The 17,295-nt window shown below is 36.1% G+C and overlaps 1 protein-coding gene across 1 annotated transcript; it reads right to left on the bottom strand.

The window, feature by feature from the left end:
- Positions 1 to 886: 886 nt before the first annotated feature.
- LOC137399956 (uncharacterized) lies at positions 887 to 16,714 on the bottom strand. The gene is made up of 11 exons (XM_068086232.1): positions 16,048 to 16,714; positions 12,546 to 12,773; positions 11,543 to 11,671; positions 11,036 to 11,203; positions 7,029 to 7,164; positions 4,570 to 4,720; positions 3,983 to 4,211; positions 3,642 to 3,785; positions 3,214 to 3,291; positions 1,637 to 1,833; positions 887 to 1,295 (listed from the first exon to the last, which is right to left on the bottom strand). Exons 1-11 carry the CDS (start codon positions 16,148 to 16,150, stop codon positions 1,215 to 1,217), a joined length of 1,644 nt encoding a protein of 547 aa, XP_067942333.1. The 5' UTR covers positions 16,151 to 16,714; the 3' UTR covers positions 887 to 1,214.
- Positions 16,715 to 17,295: the final 581 nt, after the last annotated feature.

The raw sequence follows: 17,295 nt of genomic DNA, 5'->3' as shown, positions 1-17,295 counted from the left end.
AGTCCGTTCTGTTGATTTTACAGACTTCATGCTATTGTGAGGCCTTTAAATAAGCTGCACTCTGTTGTTCGCGTCAGATGCTGATGACTTGACGCCAACCATTGATGACAGCATCAGTTCATGTTTGGTTAATAGCACAACACGGAAAAAGTATGTGGAAGAGTTATCTCCTCCTCCACTAAAAGTGAGGCACTAGGCCTTATGTACTCTAGAATTACCTTTGTGTCTGGCCTGGCACCTTTTGTCTATGCTGCTGTTAGTAACCTGCGGTCACTCACAGAACAGTTATAGTCAATCTATGTAAATATTTATAGTCTGCTATGTCAGTCTATAAGGATAGCTTCAAGGTGATCATATTGACCTGTTTCAAGGCTGTCCTCTCAGACTATGTTTTTATAGACACAGTAGTGAAACATAATTTGCATATGTAAGTACGTCGAGCACTTAGTACTATGTACACTCTACTGTTATTGAATCCGTGTTCTAATTACTGCGCTTTCCTTTCTTCTATAATTAAACAAATCAAAATGACTTTTAGGCTAACTAATTGCAAGGTTACTGCTGTTATTCTTTGAGAAATTTTTTACTTTTCTTATGAGCCTGGAGTGAAAGCTAGGCACGCATTGAGGTAGCTTATAGGCATACCTAGAACTTCATATTGCCTATTTTAGTTCAATTCTATTAAAAGCTATAGGTAGATGATTGTTACATGTATATACAAATTACCAGTTGCTGGCAATTGTAAAGCTCAATGTATCTGATATCTTATGTACATGTTCTTTACATACGCTTTAGTATAATTTGTAACTTTGTATATTTTAATTCTGATAACACATTACTTGAAAAAGATAGGATGTAACTGACTTACTTTTTTTTGCTGCCATGGTATATATATTGTTATCATAATAATGCATTCATGTAGGTAAGTTTTTATCAGCTTTAATAAAATATTCTCTTTATATGTAATAATTATAATAATATTATTGAAAATAATAATTAAAACATATGACTGATTGGATGATTTTTGTATATCATTTCAAACTTGACACCAGATATGCGTGTATTCCAAACCTTCACCATTGCACAAGTAGGGTCAATAGCAGTGATCTCTACTTTACACCTGTGTCACCTGATATTTGCTTTCCTCCGTATAAGAATATATTCCGATTGCGTGGTTAAGTAAGCTGTCACGTTTTAAAGCGATAGGCTGACACCTAGCAGTCTTGTCTGTCATCAAATATGATGTCATCAATAGCAATGATGCCGCTGTCTCCCATCTCAAATTCTATGATTAGCTGTAACCAAGATAAAAACTTGTCTACAACTGTTACTAGCAAAGACTATAACAACAATAAAGAAGGTTTTAATTGATGAAACGTCAACAAGCTACTAGAACAACGAGAGAAAAAATTGACATATCGTCGCGTGATTGTGAATGCTTAAAATAAAGGAAAATATGATGCTAGGTAAGGCCAAATGATTTTATACTTTTATGAACTAGCTTGAATGGATGTTAGATATATCCACAGCAATGCATAGTTAAGTTTATATTAATATAGTTGATATGTGTTGTTATACTTGGTGAAAGCTCCAATGCGGTGAAGAGATTGTAAAAACAAGCAGGTGTAGCACAGACCTCATGAAGGAGATTTGGTTGGACCGTATCTTGACGCAGTCCGTATTGCTCATGGACCCATTCTGTAGTTGAGTTTGCAACATCCGTTGAAAGAATTTCATTACCTGGGTAAAGAGCTCCATACGCCTGATAGACGGTAAGCCTGCCAGGGTTTGCCCCGGTCTGATATCGAAATAGATGAAGGCAGCCGCTGATACCTGCAATCGTTGCCATATCATGCCATGTATCAATCTTGGTAGTTACCGTAAGTCCTCATGCTCAAGCCGCACGGCTTGTGCTCAAAAACAGATGACTCACGAAAGAAAAAATAATCCTCCAACAAGCCGCATATGCCAACAGACCGCGGCTGATGACTGCGGTTTTGTCATCCTTGACCCCTTCGGGAGCGAGAGTGTTGAGACGGGTTTCGCTATACCACCGTCCTCTTGAATAAGAAGACAGGCTACATCAGTACACGTGAAAAGAATTTTCTTTTACTTCCAAGTTCGAATTAAAACTCCTAAACCCTTGCATCAAGAACTTACTTGTCATGTCTCAGCTAGACTTTTATTGCGCTGTTAGAGGGCTTCATGTTTATGAAAAGATGCCGGTCAAGAATGAAAAGGTGTTAATAACCTATGACTGCGGTGAGTTAAACATGAGCGATAAATTTTTCTTTAGTCTGAAGTATTCCATAAGCATGACCTTGAAAATAAATGTGTAGGTCGCCAAAACCCCGTACATAAAAGTGTATCATGACTGCGATTCTATGGTTATAGCTCGAAACTGAGCAGAGACCGCATTTATCGAGAAGCCGCCCTGAGCCCCACGTAAGTTTTAAAAACTTGGCTTTAGTCGCGGCCTATGACCTTGAACCAGAGACCGTGCCCAATGACAAGCCGCGCGGCTTGAGCATAAGGACTTACGGTATGCATGGACTTATGTAATAATAAAATTTACCGCAAATAATAAAAAATGGAACTATGTGAGATAACATAAAAGAGTACGTATTTCAAGACTGCTGCTAGGGGTTTTCTCCTCTATGAAGTTTTGGATATTTACTCTTGTTAGCTCTATAGCTGCATAACTTTATTGTGTTCAGAGCAATTTGAAAGATTTCGGTTTTGTGGTGAACTCCCTTCATCAAAAAGATTTGTAACTATAATTGCATTAGTCTTGCATAGGATATCTGAATCACAAGTTGTGCAGTTTCACTGGAAACAGAACAAATTCACTGAAAGACAAAGTAATGGCATGCCCTTACGTATTGTCAGATATGCTGCTTCCTGTTTGTAGATTTCAAGGAGGATGTTCATTTTGTTCATTGTTCATTCAGATTGCCCATTCAGAGTTGTTCATATAGATTAGTTTTAAAGTTGTCAGTAGTCACTGAATTTCAGGTACTCGTTATGCTAGTTAATAACACAGGCTTTAGCAGCATGTAATATCGTATTTTATTTGCTCATCACACATTTGTGTTTTTCCGGGTAGTTTCATAAAAATTCATCTATATGGTAGAATTCATGCATAAAAAACACAGTTACTATACTGCGAGGCGCTGAGGCTGGAGGCAAAAAATAAATATATAAAAGCCTTACCTTGAAAGGGTAAAATTCGGATCCAAGCTCGCCGTCGGGCGTTTCTAACATTGCCCCGTGAGATTATGTAGTACCTTCCTAAAAATAGAGTTAGCTTACTACAAGTGAAAAGAACATACGATACTTTCTTGATTTAGTAGTAAATACATTACTAACTCACAGTACATGTAAGTTACTCACTTTATATAGTAGTAAAGATATCACCTACTAACAGTACATGTAAGTTACTCACTTTATATAGTAGTAAAGTTATCACCTACTAACAGTACATGTGAGTTACTCACTTTATATAGTAGTAAAGATATCACCTACTAACAGTGCGTGTGAGTTACTTTATATAGTAGTAAAGATATCAGTAGCTAGCAATATGTATAAGAAACAATTATTGTATCATGAACACTTATTACACTAAAGAAAAGAATAATCACCACGATAGGCAGCCTCTGGTCCATAGGGGCTCTGGTATCCAGAGACAATTTCTACATCAAGATTGTCATTCGTCATTTGCTCCATAAATGCACATAAAGCATCTTCATTAAAGTCACAGAACTTTGCGCCTTTAAATGGAGCATCTACAATAAACGTAAATTCCATGGATTATTTAGTATTTTACTTTTGTCATTAGGTCTTTTAAATTTTTTTCCTTTTTTATTATTTGCGCAGAAATTTATGCAGAGTTTTATAGCCTGATAGACTTTGTCCACAGCACCAAAAGTAGTGCAAGATTCCATCATGAAAACATAACTTCCGTTTTATCAGGCAGTCTTACCAGCTGGCTGCACCGCGGTTCCCCTCACGATTGGTTTAGGGGTAGTCGTGGTGGGTGTAGTGGTGGTAGGTGCAAAAGTAGGAAGGGTGCCTGGTCTCTCCCACCTCGGACCAAATGGTGTGTCTTCAATCACGTCTCGAAGTCTGTATGGTGACTTGTTGATTACCAATTTGTACGCCTCGACAAAGCTTCTCAAGAACAGGATATTGTCATTCGCAAATGCTTCGACCTGTCACAAAAGCAAAGAAATTGATAAATTGACTGAGTCACAATAATATGCATTAGATTTTCCTGTATATATCCAATCGGTATTCTTAATCCCGAGGTGTAACCTGAAATAGCTATATTTAGTCTGTTGAACTCATTTTACCAGCAGCAAGAGGTCCATTTTTAGTTTATGAATGTGTTAGTATTTCTGGACACATATTAGCCTTTGGTTACTTGACGTTCTGTTGCACAAGCAGCAACGCCAATTGATAGCCTTGTTACCTTTACTGATAACATTTTTTTGAGTTTTTAATTTTATCAGTTCATGAGTCAAGATCCTTTGTAGCGAATAGCAGGAGTCAGCGCCCTAGTAAACCTACCAAATCTCTAGTTGGTTCTTTGGGACATTCTGGCCTGAGTGGGTCCGGATTGCACTCCTCGAGGTACGTAATATTAGATAGGAGAGCAATATCAGATCCTAACATGAGGAAGTGTCCATCTTTGTTTGTCCAGCTTTCGTTTAGCTCTGGGCTACAAATAATTATAGTTAAGTTTTTCAAATGATTTTATATTATCATTGTATTACAAGTTTATATATTAACATAAATGTACTACAGTATTTCTGTGTTGACATACTGAGAGATTCACAGCATTTTGCTCTGGTAAACATAACTATAATGGTATTAATAATTATTATTACTAGTACGCTAGCAGTCTCGTGCACCGTGAGAGATCATCATGTGTAATAAGTTCTGCACAATTATTGTTAGTGATGCAGAAAAGCAGTCGAGTGGCGCAGATGGTCGCATTCTTGGCTACCATCTGGCTCTTATTGTAGTAACGATTTCACATTGAATCACAGCCAAACTGGCTGGTGTGCTCGAAAGTGCTGATCAGCACCAAGGACCTTAAGCCTGATTCCCATATATGCCGCAAAGCACCGGCGACAGCACCGCAGGCTATCAGCGATGAAATGTGAACCTACGTGACGGGTATCGCCGAGTACTGCCGATAGTTGCCGGCAGTCAACATAAGAGTTTAGCACTGTTTAGATTTCGCGAAAAGCCGCAGGCAAATGCTTCCCATTGTGCACTATACAGGTGAAGGTCAGCATTATCGAAATGGCATGGCGAGCGATTATTTTTTTGCGGTTATTAGCGATGCAGCTTTATGTGAACAGAAGCCAGCCACGCCTAGCGTCACACACGTTTTGCTGCGTAAGATTACCGCCAGGTTCTTTAAATCGATATAGGAACTAGGCTTTAGGGCTGGAGAGGTTTTCCATACGATGGGTGTAAGAGAATCGCCTGCTGAAATCTACCTTCTCAGCTGCTCTCCATAAACAGTGTATTTACATTAATTTGATTCATCATATTGCTGTTTGACAGGTTGGCATCTTGTTTGACAGGTTGGCATCTTGGATTGGTCAATTTAGTTAAGCTCCTGCAACTCTTGCCTCTTTAGAATAATCTACGTCTCTCTGGGTTTTCGTATTTTCGGTTTATGCTACCTTCTTTTGCTTTAAAACCTGAAGAGCTTATCTTATCATTGATTGGGGAGTCAATTCAGCATTAAATACTGAACTGATATTCAGTGGCACCAGTGACCACCTTCTGATGCTGTATTATTATAACAATTAATAATTGTACATGCAAGCCAGTTAGTGGTATCTCTACTACTATATAAAGTAAATAGGTTACATGCACTGTTAGCACAAATAATAAGTGCCATAGCAGCGTGTCAATTATGCAAAAAAGATGAGAGAGTGAAGAATATGATCAGTGAGTGCAGTAAGATAACACAAACTGAATTTAAACACAGACACTCTAAATTCGCTGCAGCAGTAAACGTTTATGTAGATATTGACTAACACACGCAGAGAAATGGTGTACTTATTGCGTGAGAATAGACATTGTGAGAAAAAGTCAAGACTTCAACATACAAACAGATAAAGTGGTTGAGGAAAAAAGACCTAACCTAATATTAGTGAATGAAGAAACAAAGGTAGTCCTAGTCGCAGAGGAAAAGAAATGGCAAAAGGGAAAAGTACAAAGAGTTAGGATTTACGACTGACCAATTGATGGCTGTGAAAGCAAGTTATACTATATAAATTCAACTAGTAGGAAGTATATGTTACAGACATCTGTTTTATCTACTTGAAGTTGAGATAATATAGAGATCAGTGCTATTAGATTCTACGAAAATATTCAGAATTAAAGAACATACTTTTTAGCTTTTAAAAATGAACTTTCACAAAATTTTAGTAAATTTTATCAGAAAGTATCAGTATAATCCTTTCGTTTGCGATTGTCTTTAATGTTTGAGGTGATCTGACAGCCAGGATGTTTCAAGATTAAAATCGATAAAACTATCGCGGTTAAAAGTTAAAATGCTCAGATCAAGCAAAAGTGGGATTATGACTTTTATAGTTGCAAAGGGGCTGGGCATAATAGAGCCCCGTAATGTTGCCACGTTGCAATAGCCGATATCAACTATTGTAATTATAATAACTAGTGACAGCATTCCCCACATAATTTTCCTCTGGGCGTTCTAATTACAACGAAGCTTTGTTGATTTTAATCTTGAAACATCTTGGCAGTCAGATCACCTCAAGTATGGGAAACAATCGCAAATGAAAGAAAAATACCGATACTTTCTGATAAAATATACTAAAAATTTGTGTACATCTTTAACTAATAATAGAGAGCAGTTCTGCTAGGTATAACCCTGCCGTAAAATGTATAACAGTTGTAACAACAATAATAATAACAATAACACAGGAATGAACTTAAAACACATTCTTCTTGTTTTGATAAGTTTAACAGAAGTTAAAACTCACACAGAAGTGCGATTGGCACGCATCCACTGATTGCCTGCATTGATCAGCTGTTTGTAGTAGTCGTTGTCAAATATATCAGGAGTTGCATCCCATGTGTCACCATCAAATGTGTTCACACGACCCAAAGTGTGGCCACCTGTTATAAAAATATATGAAGGGATAAACGCTTGCAATCTATCACATAGACCTATTATAATCAGCTGCCTGTTACAGGTTGTCAAACACTATTTCAATTTGTATTGCGCTGAAGTTTTAATTTGCACAGAGAGTGTAACATAAGATATAAGGCTACATATGATATACATTATTATACAAATATGCATATACACCCATCCATACACAAATATGCATATTTACCCATACATACACACTTATACATATATACGCATATATAAATATGCATATTTTCCGTATATATATATATATACATATTTACGCATATATATACATATGCATGCATATATATTTTGTTTATATATATACACATATACATAATTTTATATATATATGTACTCCTATATATATAAGTATAATATATATAATTATATATATAGACATATTATTTAATATATATGCACTGTTATATACGTGTACAATTAAAAATATGTGTACTCGTATATACACATATACCCGCATATATAAACATATATACATACACACATATGTGTATATATACATATATAAATATATATGCTTATGTTTACACGTATATATACATATTTTTATATGCATATATACAATATATACGCATACATGCACACATTTATATATTTATAAATATAGATATGCTTATGTACGCATTTTTATATATGAATACCGGTATATAGTTATATATGCACGCATATATGTTTTAGATATATATATATATATATATATATATATATATATATACCTATACATACACATACAGTGCACCCTCAGGATACGATTACCCTGATATACGATTTTTTCACCTTATGAAGTTGAACATGGTGAGGTTTTCACTTCATCATACGACTTTTATTTCACAATACGAATTCAAGAAATTTTTTGCCTGAGTTCAAATTTGGTAGTCGGTGTGCTTATTACTTATGTCAAAATAACAAAGATGCTGAAATGTGGTTCGCTGAAAACATTTTCACAACGTTTAGAAAAGAGACAATGACTGACTTCTCTCAGGTCAGTATTCCACGTGGGAAATTTTGTGAAAAGTACATAAGCGAGAGCAAATATTGATTTTTAGCGTTATACTCCCTTTTACTAAAAACTTTTATTCAGCATCTGCATATAACTACAAGTATCTATATTAAATTCAATAGCTATGGAATCTGAGACCGATACAAACGTTACAAGACGAAGGAAAAATGATTTCCTCTTCAACAAAGTTGGAGGTCATAAATAAATAAGAAGAAGGCGCCCGTATTGTTAATATTGCCAAAGAAAATTGTCGCAACCAATCAACAATTGCAACTATTATTAAAAACAAGAACTCCATTAAAGCAAGCACAAAGAAGAGGTTACGACTGACGACTTGAAGGAGTTTGAGGCCATGCACAAGATCAGCATTCAAGAGGAGCAACCATTTAGTGGTGACGAGGAAGTAGAAGAGACAGAAGAGGTGTTTAATTTACTGATCTGGACAGGTACATAAAAACAACACTGTACAATGCATGTATAATGTATATCATTATTTATCTTCTTTGTGTGGCATGTTTTTCATGTTTTATTCATTTCATTTTGGGTTTTACTTGGTTTTATTTATTTCATTTTGATTCTGTTTTATTTTCTTGTTTCACCATGTCTTTGCAGATGGGCCTGTTTTCTACTATGTAAATACAAATCATTGTATGTATGTAACTCTTATATAACTAGCTACTCAAGATAGTTGACGCATCCACATTACGTTCTAGAATTTGCTAAAGCCCTTTCCTCTAGGGTATAAATACAGTCAAACATGGATAACTCGAACTTCACGGGACCGAGCGAAAGTGTTCGAATTATCAGAGCGTTCAAGTTATCAGAGCACTGTCACAAGTCCATGTATTTACTTGTTTATTAGTAGATGCATGTACATATACAAACTATAATATAAATCAAAAGCACAAATGGCTTGTTTCAAATTAAATGCTTCTAATGTAAAGTTTAAAACATTTTTATCAAAAAGTATAGAGATTTTTTCATCACTTGAGATTGGTTTGTTGTTCGAGGTGATGTTATTGCCAGAACGTTTTTTAGATTGACATTGGCAAAACTTGATCGTTGTTGAAATGCTCAAAAGAAAAGACATCTTTTTCTTTTGAGCGTTTTACCAACGATCAATTTTGCCGATTTTTCTTGAAGTTTATGCAAAGATTACCTCACTTTACCTTGCTTCCGTAGGGCGATCGCTAATATAATATCGCTAATACAAGTGGATGTTTGGTATAAATCAAATTTCACCAAACCTTTAGAAAAGTCGTTGACAAAAATATTTTGCCGATGGTGGTAATAACGACGCTTATGAATTACGAAAAGTTGAGGTTTACCTCTATGGCTTGGAATAAAGTGATTTTCTAAAGCGATAACAACCGTTTCGGTAGCCGTTGGGAAAAAAAAACAGTTCGAGTTAACAGTGTTGAGTTCGAGTTATCTATAGCAATTTATCATTACGTGGGAACGGACCAAAGAAACCGTTCGAATTAACCATGCGTTCGAGCTAGCCGTGAGCGAGTTATCCATGTTTCACTGTACGTACAAACTCCTGTATGTATGGTTAGATTGATTCTTGTGCACATTTCATACAAGACAAACTACTGTACAAAGTTTTCTGGATCCTTTTACAAACATTATCTAGCTAGCTAGCAATTATCTGCATTGCACCAGCATTTACAATGCACCAGCAAGCATCATCTTCAATAAGTGATCAAGTAGGCTACATTGCACCAAATTAGTTTGCTTTCTTAGAGCACTCTCTGTACCAGTAAGAAAGCTGTGTCTTCCTGGCCATTTCTGCTTTTTAGGACCCAAAGTGGTAAGTAAATCTTTTCTTTTAAAATCAGGAAACATAAACATAAAACATTGAACAGGATTAGACAACTTCTTTCAGCCTGCTAAAAAACTTCCAGTTCATTACGTATTAAATTTATTTTCAAATGTACAGTAACATAAATAGCACTGATACGTCTTTGCCTCCTCTTTGCTCTATGCGCTACATGTACCAGCTCATATCACATTACTCCAAAGGTATGTGCGTCCTGAATAGTAAATAAAATTTCATTTTTCTTTTCGATAGCCATTAAATGGTCAAGTGTGTGAGAGGCCGCTTTTGATAACTGCATCGCTCGACCTTTCTTGTTGAATTAGGTTGAAAAAGGTTTTAACCAGACACGCTAAATGTTATAGTAAAAATGAAGACAGAAACTGATAAAGAATAAAATTTTCGTGATGAAGAGTTGAAATTCAGTGAAATAGTTAAAAATATATACTAAAACTTAAGTTTAAGTGTGAGTTTAGTAAACTAAACTTACTTGAAGTGAATTCAAAGTTAATGTTATACGTACATCTTGAAGGTAAGAACTCCTTACAGTGCGTACTGCATTTGGTACACACATTATAATGTTGCATTTTATTGCAGATCATAACCATTAAAATACACTAAATACAATACAGTTACTGTAGGTAACTATAATTACTAAAGTTAACATACTGTTTTGTTACTAATTTTCAATATGTACACATTTTTATAAAATTTTGACGATTTTTACCAGGGGATGTTTGCATTGTATAATTACAATGGTTCCCACATTCAAATTTTTCACCATACCATGCCAACCCTGAAATGGACCAACATCGTATCCTGAGGGTGCACTGTATATAAATTTGCATATATGCATGCATATATATACATTTATTTACATGTATATGAATATATATGCTCAAATATATATATATACATATATATATACAAACGTTTATATATCTATATAATATATATAGATGTATGCATATTTATATAGGAATATTAATACAGAGTGTATTCTATAACTAACCCATAAGAGCTGTATAGAGAGTTTTGTTCAGCCCAAACTCATCATGGAAGAATTTCGTTGCATCTCCATGTATTGGGCAGAATGTGTGTGTGAAGAACCAAGGTTTTCCACAGTCATGGCGACCCCAAAAAAATGGGATATCTGGTACACAGTCTCTTTCTCTGCAATCTAACAAAGAAGACTGTATAGTTTGATGCTGTGTTAGATCAATCATCATTCTTATGCATATTTCTCTTCACACGTGCAAATCTATTCATGTTAGCCATGTCTGACAACAAGCTATCAATAAGTGATTTAACCTGAATAATATTCATGCCTTCAGAGAATTAACTTTTTTCAGCCATAATGCAATTATTGAGGTGGTTTTCTGATTGATTATAAAGAGTTTAGATCATAATATGGAGGCGTTGTTAAGATTATAAGCAGTAGCAAGGTAACAAGGCTGTTTCCATAGAGAAGATCCTGATTTAGTTTATTATTGTTTATGGAATGTGATTGCTCTCTTACTCGGGTTTAGCTCCATAGAATATTGAACAACAGTGATTCCAGCCAGTGCCCAGAAGTCTGCTTGTGTCATAGTGTGTGAAAACTGTTCCCGCCATATGGTGTCCAGCTTCATGGCATAAAAAAACACACCTGTATGAGATAAAAACAGTCTAGTGTCTAGAACAAGCGAGTATTGAACTATGTCAGTGCGAAGCTGTGATGTTCTCACACACTTAAAGCTATATTTGTTATAAAGTAAAATTATGATATAATCTAAGCATTGTCTAATTATTTCACTAGCGAGTCAACCTGAATTAGTTTCTGGTTGACCCTCTAAACCTGGTAAGCTACGTAACCTGTGCAGTCAGAAGGCCACCAGATAGTCGGCCATTAACTGTGTCAGTCAAATTGCGCACAAACTGAAGTTACCCAGTTTCCCCATTTCTTCTACTTTCAGGTCAATTTAATGTTTTCTCATACTGCGAAGGTAAATGGTTTTCATATGACTCACAGGTTATTAATAAAATTACCTCTCAACAAACACGGTTGATTGCTCAACAATAATATAAAACCACACTGAAGATAGGTTGAATGTTTGATCAGACGACGGACAAAACTAGTGAATGTTCTTTAAAAATTACAGTCGCTTCACCAGAGAGTCCTTTGGAAAACCTCTTGCATACTACTCAAATCTGGAGCATAAAGATATCTTCCACTTTTTGTAAAAAGCTAAATACGAAGAAGCGTGTCAGACGTACTCTACGGTAATTTATTCTGACTGCGGTCAGTAAAGCATGACACGATGAAGGAGAGTTGAAACAAATTTAAACCATTAATCACCTAAGCTAACACCATCATATTCCAGTATTTCGAGCAGGCGGCCAGATATGTTTAGAGCCATAAAAAGAGATGTGAAAGATTAAATACCATGGTATGTGGTAATGCTAGAATATGCGTCTAGTTTGTCTGTAGAATAGGAAAAGTGAGGTGCAGCTCCGCTAGCTCTTCACTGCACTTCACCTACCAGAGTTGGCCCTGTTGTTGTGGTTAATGCATCCATCACAGCCTAGCTGGCCTACACAATCATGGAAGGACAACCTTAATATCCCAGCGTTGAAAGGATGGTGACCGGCGGCTGTTCGGTGATCATCTACTAGCTTCCTGATGGCCACCTGAGCTCGATTCACTTGAGATCGGGTCAAAGGCTCTCTGAGAATAATATCTTCATTGATGATCACTGTCGTCACGCCCTCTGTTAACCAATCATCATTAAATTTTCAGATAACCAATAATCAGATAATTTTCATGGTAAATATTCTGCTTATTCATAAACCAGTTAAAGAATTGTTAAAGACAAAACAAGCATGTGTTAGTAAGTCACATCAGAGTGCCTAGTACTTGTCTTTTTTATAAGAAGCAATAAGTAAAGGCTATTTTGATCGCTCTGTTAGTATGCAGCTAAAAAACAACGAGTAGGGCTATTCTGATCACTTCGTTGGTACACAGATAAAAAAACAATGAGTAGTGCTATTCTGATCACTCTGTTGGTACACAGATAAAAAACCAATGAGTAGGGCTAATTTGATCCTTCTGTTGGTACACAGATAAAAAAACAATGAGTAGGGCTATTTTGATCACTCCGTTGGTACACAGATAAAAAAACAGTGAGTAGGGCTAATTTGATCACTCTGTTGGTCGCAGATAAAAAAAACAATGAGTAGGGTTATTCTGATCACTCCGTTGGTACACAGATAAAAAAACAATGAGTAGGGCTATTTTGATCACTCTGTTGGTACGAAGATAAAAAAACAATGAGTAGGGCTAATTTGATCACTCTGTTGGTACGCAGATAAAAAAAACAATGAGTAGGGCTATTCTGATCACTCCGTTGGTACGCAGATAAAAAAACAATGAGTTGGGCTAATTTGATCACTCTGTTGGTACACAGATAAAAAAACAATGAGTAGGGCTATTCTGATCACTCCGTTGGTACGCAGATAAAAAAACAATGAGTTGGGCTAATTTGATCACTCTGTTGGTACACAGATAAAAAAACAATGAGTAGGGCTATTCTGATCACTCTGTTGGTACGCAGATAAAAAAACAATGAGTTGGGCTAATTTGATCACTCTGTTGGTACACAGATAAAAAAACAATGAGTAGGGCTATTTTGATCACTCTGTTGGTACACAGATAAAAAAACAATGAGTAGGGCTATTCTGATCACTCCGTTGGTACGCAGATAAAAAAACAATGAGTAGGGCTAATTTGATCACTCTGTTGGTACACAGATAAAAAACAGTGAGTAGGGCTAATTTGATCACTCCGTTGGTACGCAGATAAAAAAACAATGAGTAGGGCTAATTTGATCACTCTGTTGGTACACAGATAAAAAACAGTGAGTAGGGCTAATTTGATCACTCCGTTGGTACGCAGATAAAAAAACAATGAGTAGGGCTAATTTGACGAAGTTTAAGATTTATGTAATTATGTAAGATATTTAAGTAAACCACACTTTAGACACACTAAGTACTGGTATTCGGGGGGGGGGGGGGTGAACAAACCACAAGGGTTGGTACTACCAGTTCAGATGCACTAGTGAGCTCCTGGAAAGATCAAGCTACCGTAAAACCTCTAATTGAACGCCGTGGCGCTCCATTTTTCAACCCCTCTTCTATAGTGGCGGTCAATAAAGGCTGGCGATCTATTTTTCAACTGACTCGTCAGAATTTTTGGAACATAAATTTAGCCCTATTTTGGAAGAAGCAAATGTCGCCTAGATTATGTTCTCTTGTTCCGGTGGAACGATATTAAACTTTTTGGATGCAAAAAATCTGCTAACTTACCTTCAACTTGTCAAAGATCTCTTAATAAATGTGCACAGAGAAACATAATATAATTGAGAAATATCTCAACCAGTTGATATCTATTGCTTGCAATTGACCTGCGATGATATTATAGCCCGTGTCCTTTTTTGCAATTTGTTGGCATTTTCTATTTTTATTTCATTCTAAATTTAAAGACATATTTTTATTTAATATCTATATTTAACATCGTTGAATAAGCGCTCATAGCATTTACTGATAGGTTTGGTACAGCTTGCAGCCAAAACTAGCGTTTTATGTGTAATAGAAGTGGAGTTATGAGCATCGATCCATTGTAAGCTGTGTTAAGATAGCTGCGAGGATGCTATTAAATAACATGCTATGAATCTGAATATTTATGAGTTATACAATAATAATCTATCAAATGATACAAATATATATTCATGACAAGCGACATAAATGAACCATACTTATATTACATACAGAAACAAAAATTGAGGTTTTTAAAACAATATTCCCATCGTTTGCTCGGATAGTTGCGTTCTGATAGTTGCTGTCAATGGAACAAACATATTCTAGTTGTTCAATACCTTCCACAATATCTTCTGGCCTCAATTCTTCTTCTGCACCGCTGAACTAGTCAAGATTAGCGTTCACACAAATTTTTGGCAGAGCAAATCTTTCACAAGCTGCGTTTAGCACCAATGTAACGCGTAAAAGTTTGCTCGCAAAATGCTAAACATAACCTTTGGTCTAAAACTTGCAAACCGGTTTTTATATGCATATCATTCAAAATAATAGGACCACGTTAAACAAGGAACTACTATCAACCTCAGACAGTTAGTAGTTATTTCTATAGCATTGCTTTCAAAGTTCCATCTACCATCGTAAAGTTAAACCATTTGTTTTTATACATGTAGGCTACTTCGAGGTAAAAAGACCGTGTTAAACAGATAACTACTAGTCTGAGATGGTTATTGCTTATTTCTATAGTGTTGCTTTCAAAGTTTTAACGAAAAAAAGAACAGCCTTGGAATTGGACGAGAGAACTAATTGTTATTGATGTAAATGATTTATTATTAATACGATTTTATGGACACTTTTCTCCTGATCAGTTGATAATATGGGTTCGTCAAGATCAAATAATGTCAAAGTGGCTTTCAAATAGAGGTGGCTTTCAATTGGAGAGTGGCGGTTTATTTTTCAACCCTTCTCTCAGGATGGTGTCAATTGGAGGTGATGCTCAAATAGAGATGGCGTTCAATTAGAGGTTTTACGGTAATCACCAACTTAATGTAATAAAACCTTAGAAACATAGCTGAGTCACTACTTGCTATAGTTAGCGTGGTCTAAGTCAGCCTTGTTATCATTACCAAAAAGAAAGTAATCATTAAGGCTTACAACGTACTCACTCGGGAGAATATTTCACGGAATGCTCTCTGTGCTCAAAATCTTTTCCGATACTGAACAGCTAAAGACCATGGCTTGGTTCTCAGGCTTCAGAGTTGGATATACCTAGTCTAGCTACTTATGGTTAATTGATATAAGATTAACAGCTATTTAATGTTGTAAGTTTTCCTGTTTTCAGCTTGAGATCTAGAAAGATGTAACTACTATTAGTGTGGAGTATTATGCTGTATTCTGGCATTGGACAACTACAGAACAGATTTTAAGCTATTATTGACTAGCTCGGAGCCTTACCATCCATGTGGGTGGTCGTTGGGCCAGGAGTAGTAGTGGTAGTTGTTGTATTCAATGCTTGAGTAGTACGTCGACGTCTGTTAGTTGTAATCTTATTTCGCATTATGTTCTGTTGTGATTGGAACTGATTTCGCCTGCCTTGTCGAGGGCTGGATGCCGGTGTGGACACAAGAAAACCAGTGCTAGCTGACGGGCTCCTTGTGGAAGCGCCTCTGCCATTTTGCTGTGCCAAAACTGTGACAACTACAGCTAGCAGTACCAATACCTGTACATAAACAAACAGTACAAGTAGCACAGTGTGCGGTGCCAAAACATTGACAAGGATCAGAAGCAATCATTAAGGCTCAACATTCTATTTTTAGTAGGAGGTTTTATTGGCTCTCATTTTTGACTTAGACGATGTCACTTTAAAACATATAGAGATTAACACACAAATCATTTGCAAGTTCTCTAAACTTTTCGAGAAAGAGGTTGGCTTTTACTAAATTTAAATAAGAATTATAACTTGTCTGTACTCATACTATAGGTACTCTATAGTATGGATCTAATATTTTTCCCCATCCAACCAGAAGAAAGTTCGAACAAACACAGAGAAATTAATAAGAGCTAAGTTGTTGTAGTAAGTCTTGATTCCGTCTGCTGCCTTCTGCAATATGTGTCGCTTTTTAGCTACCCAACATTCTTGTTTACCTAGACATGTAATAAATAATAAGTTTTAACAAGTTTTTCCTTCTAAGGAGCCACACAGATAATGATGCATTTACTCATCTGCATTCAGAACATTCCGGAGATGCTTAATAAATTGTCAGGTTACCAGTTGCGAAGGAAGTGTCACCAAGTCTATTATTTGGGTTGAGACATCATGGTAACCAGCTGCTGATCTGCCTCCTATCTATAGCTTCCTATCTATAGCCTCCAATCTATAGTTCAACCGCTGCCTATATTCTGCCTATTTGCTGCCAATAATCTATCTGCTTTAGTCAATGTGAGGCAGCATGGAACTACTTGTACGCGCATTAAACGGTGTAACTGAGGGTCGGCTGTGTATCAACAATGTTTCCCATGAATATTACAACAGAGTAAAAATATTTTATGAAACAAGCTTAAAATAGAAATGACAAACAAATTTGGCTATTTCCGCAAAAGAGCCTTCGTCAGAGTAACCACTATAGCAGCTGTTCTTTTTTAGATAAGCCGGAATTTAGCGAATAGAATGTTATACTTTAAACCAGGGGTCTGCAACCTTCG

Source organism: Watersipora subatra, chromosome 7, assembly GCF_963576615.1.
Source record: "Watersipora subatra chromosome 7, tzWatSuba1.1, whole genome shotgun sequence".
NCBI classification, from domain to species: Eukaryota; Metazoa; Bryozoa; class Gymnolaemata; order Cheilostomatida; family Watersiporidae; genus Watersipora; species Watersipora subatra.
This window is presented reverse-complemented; position numbering and strand designations above follow the sequence as displayed.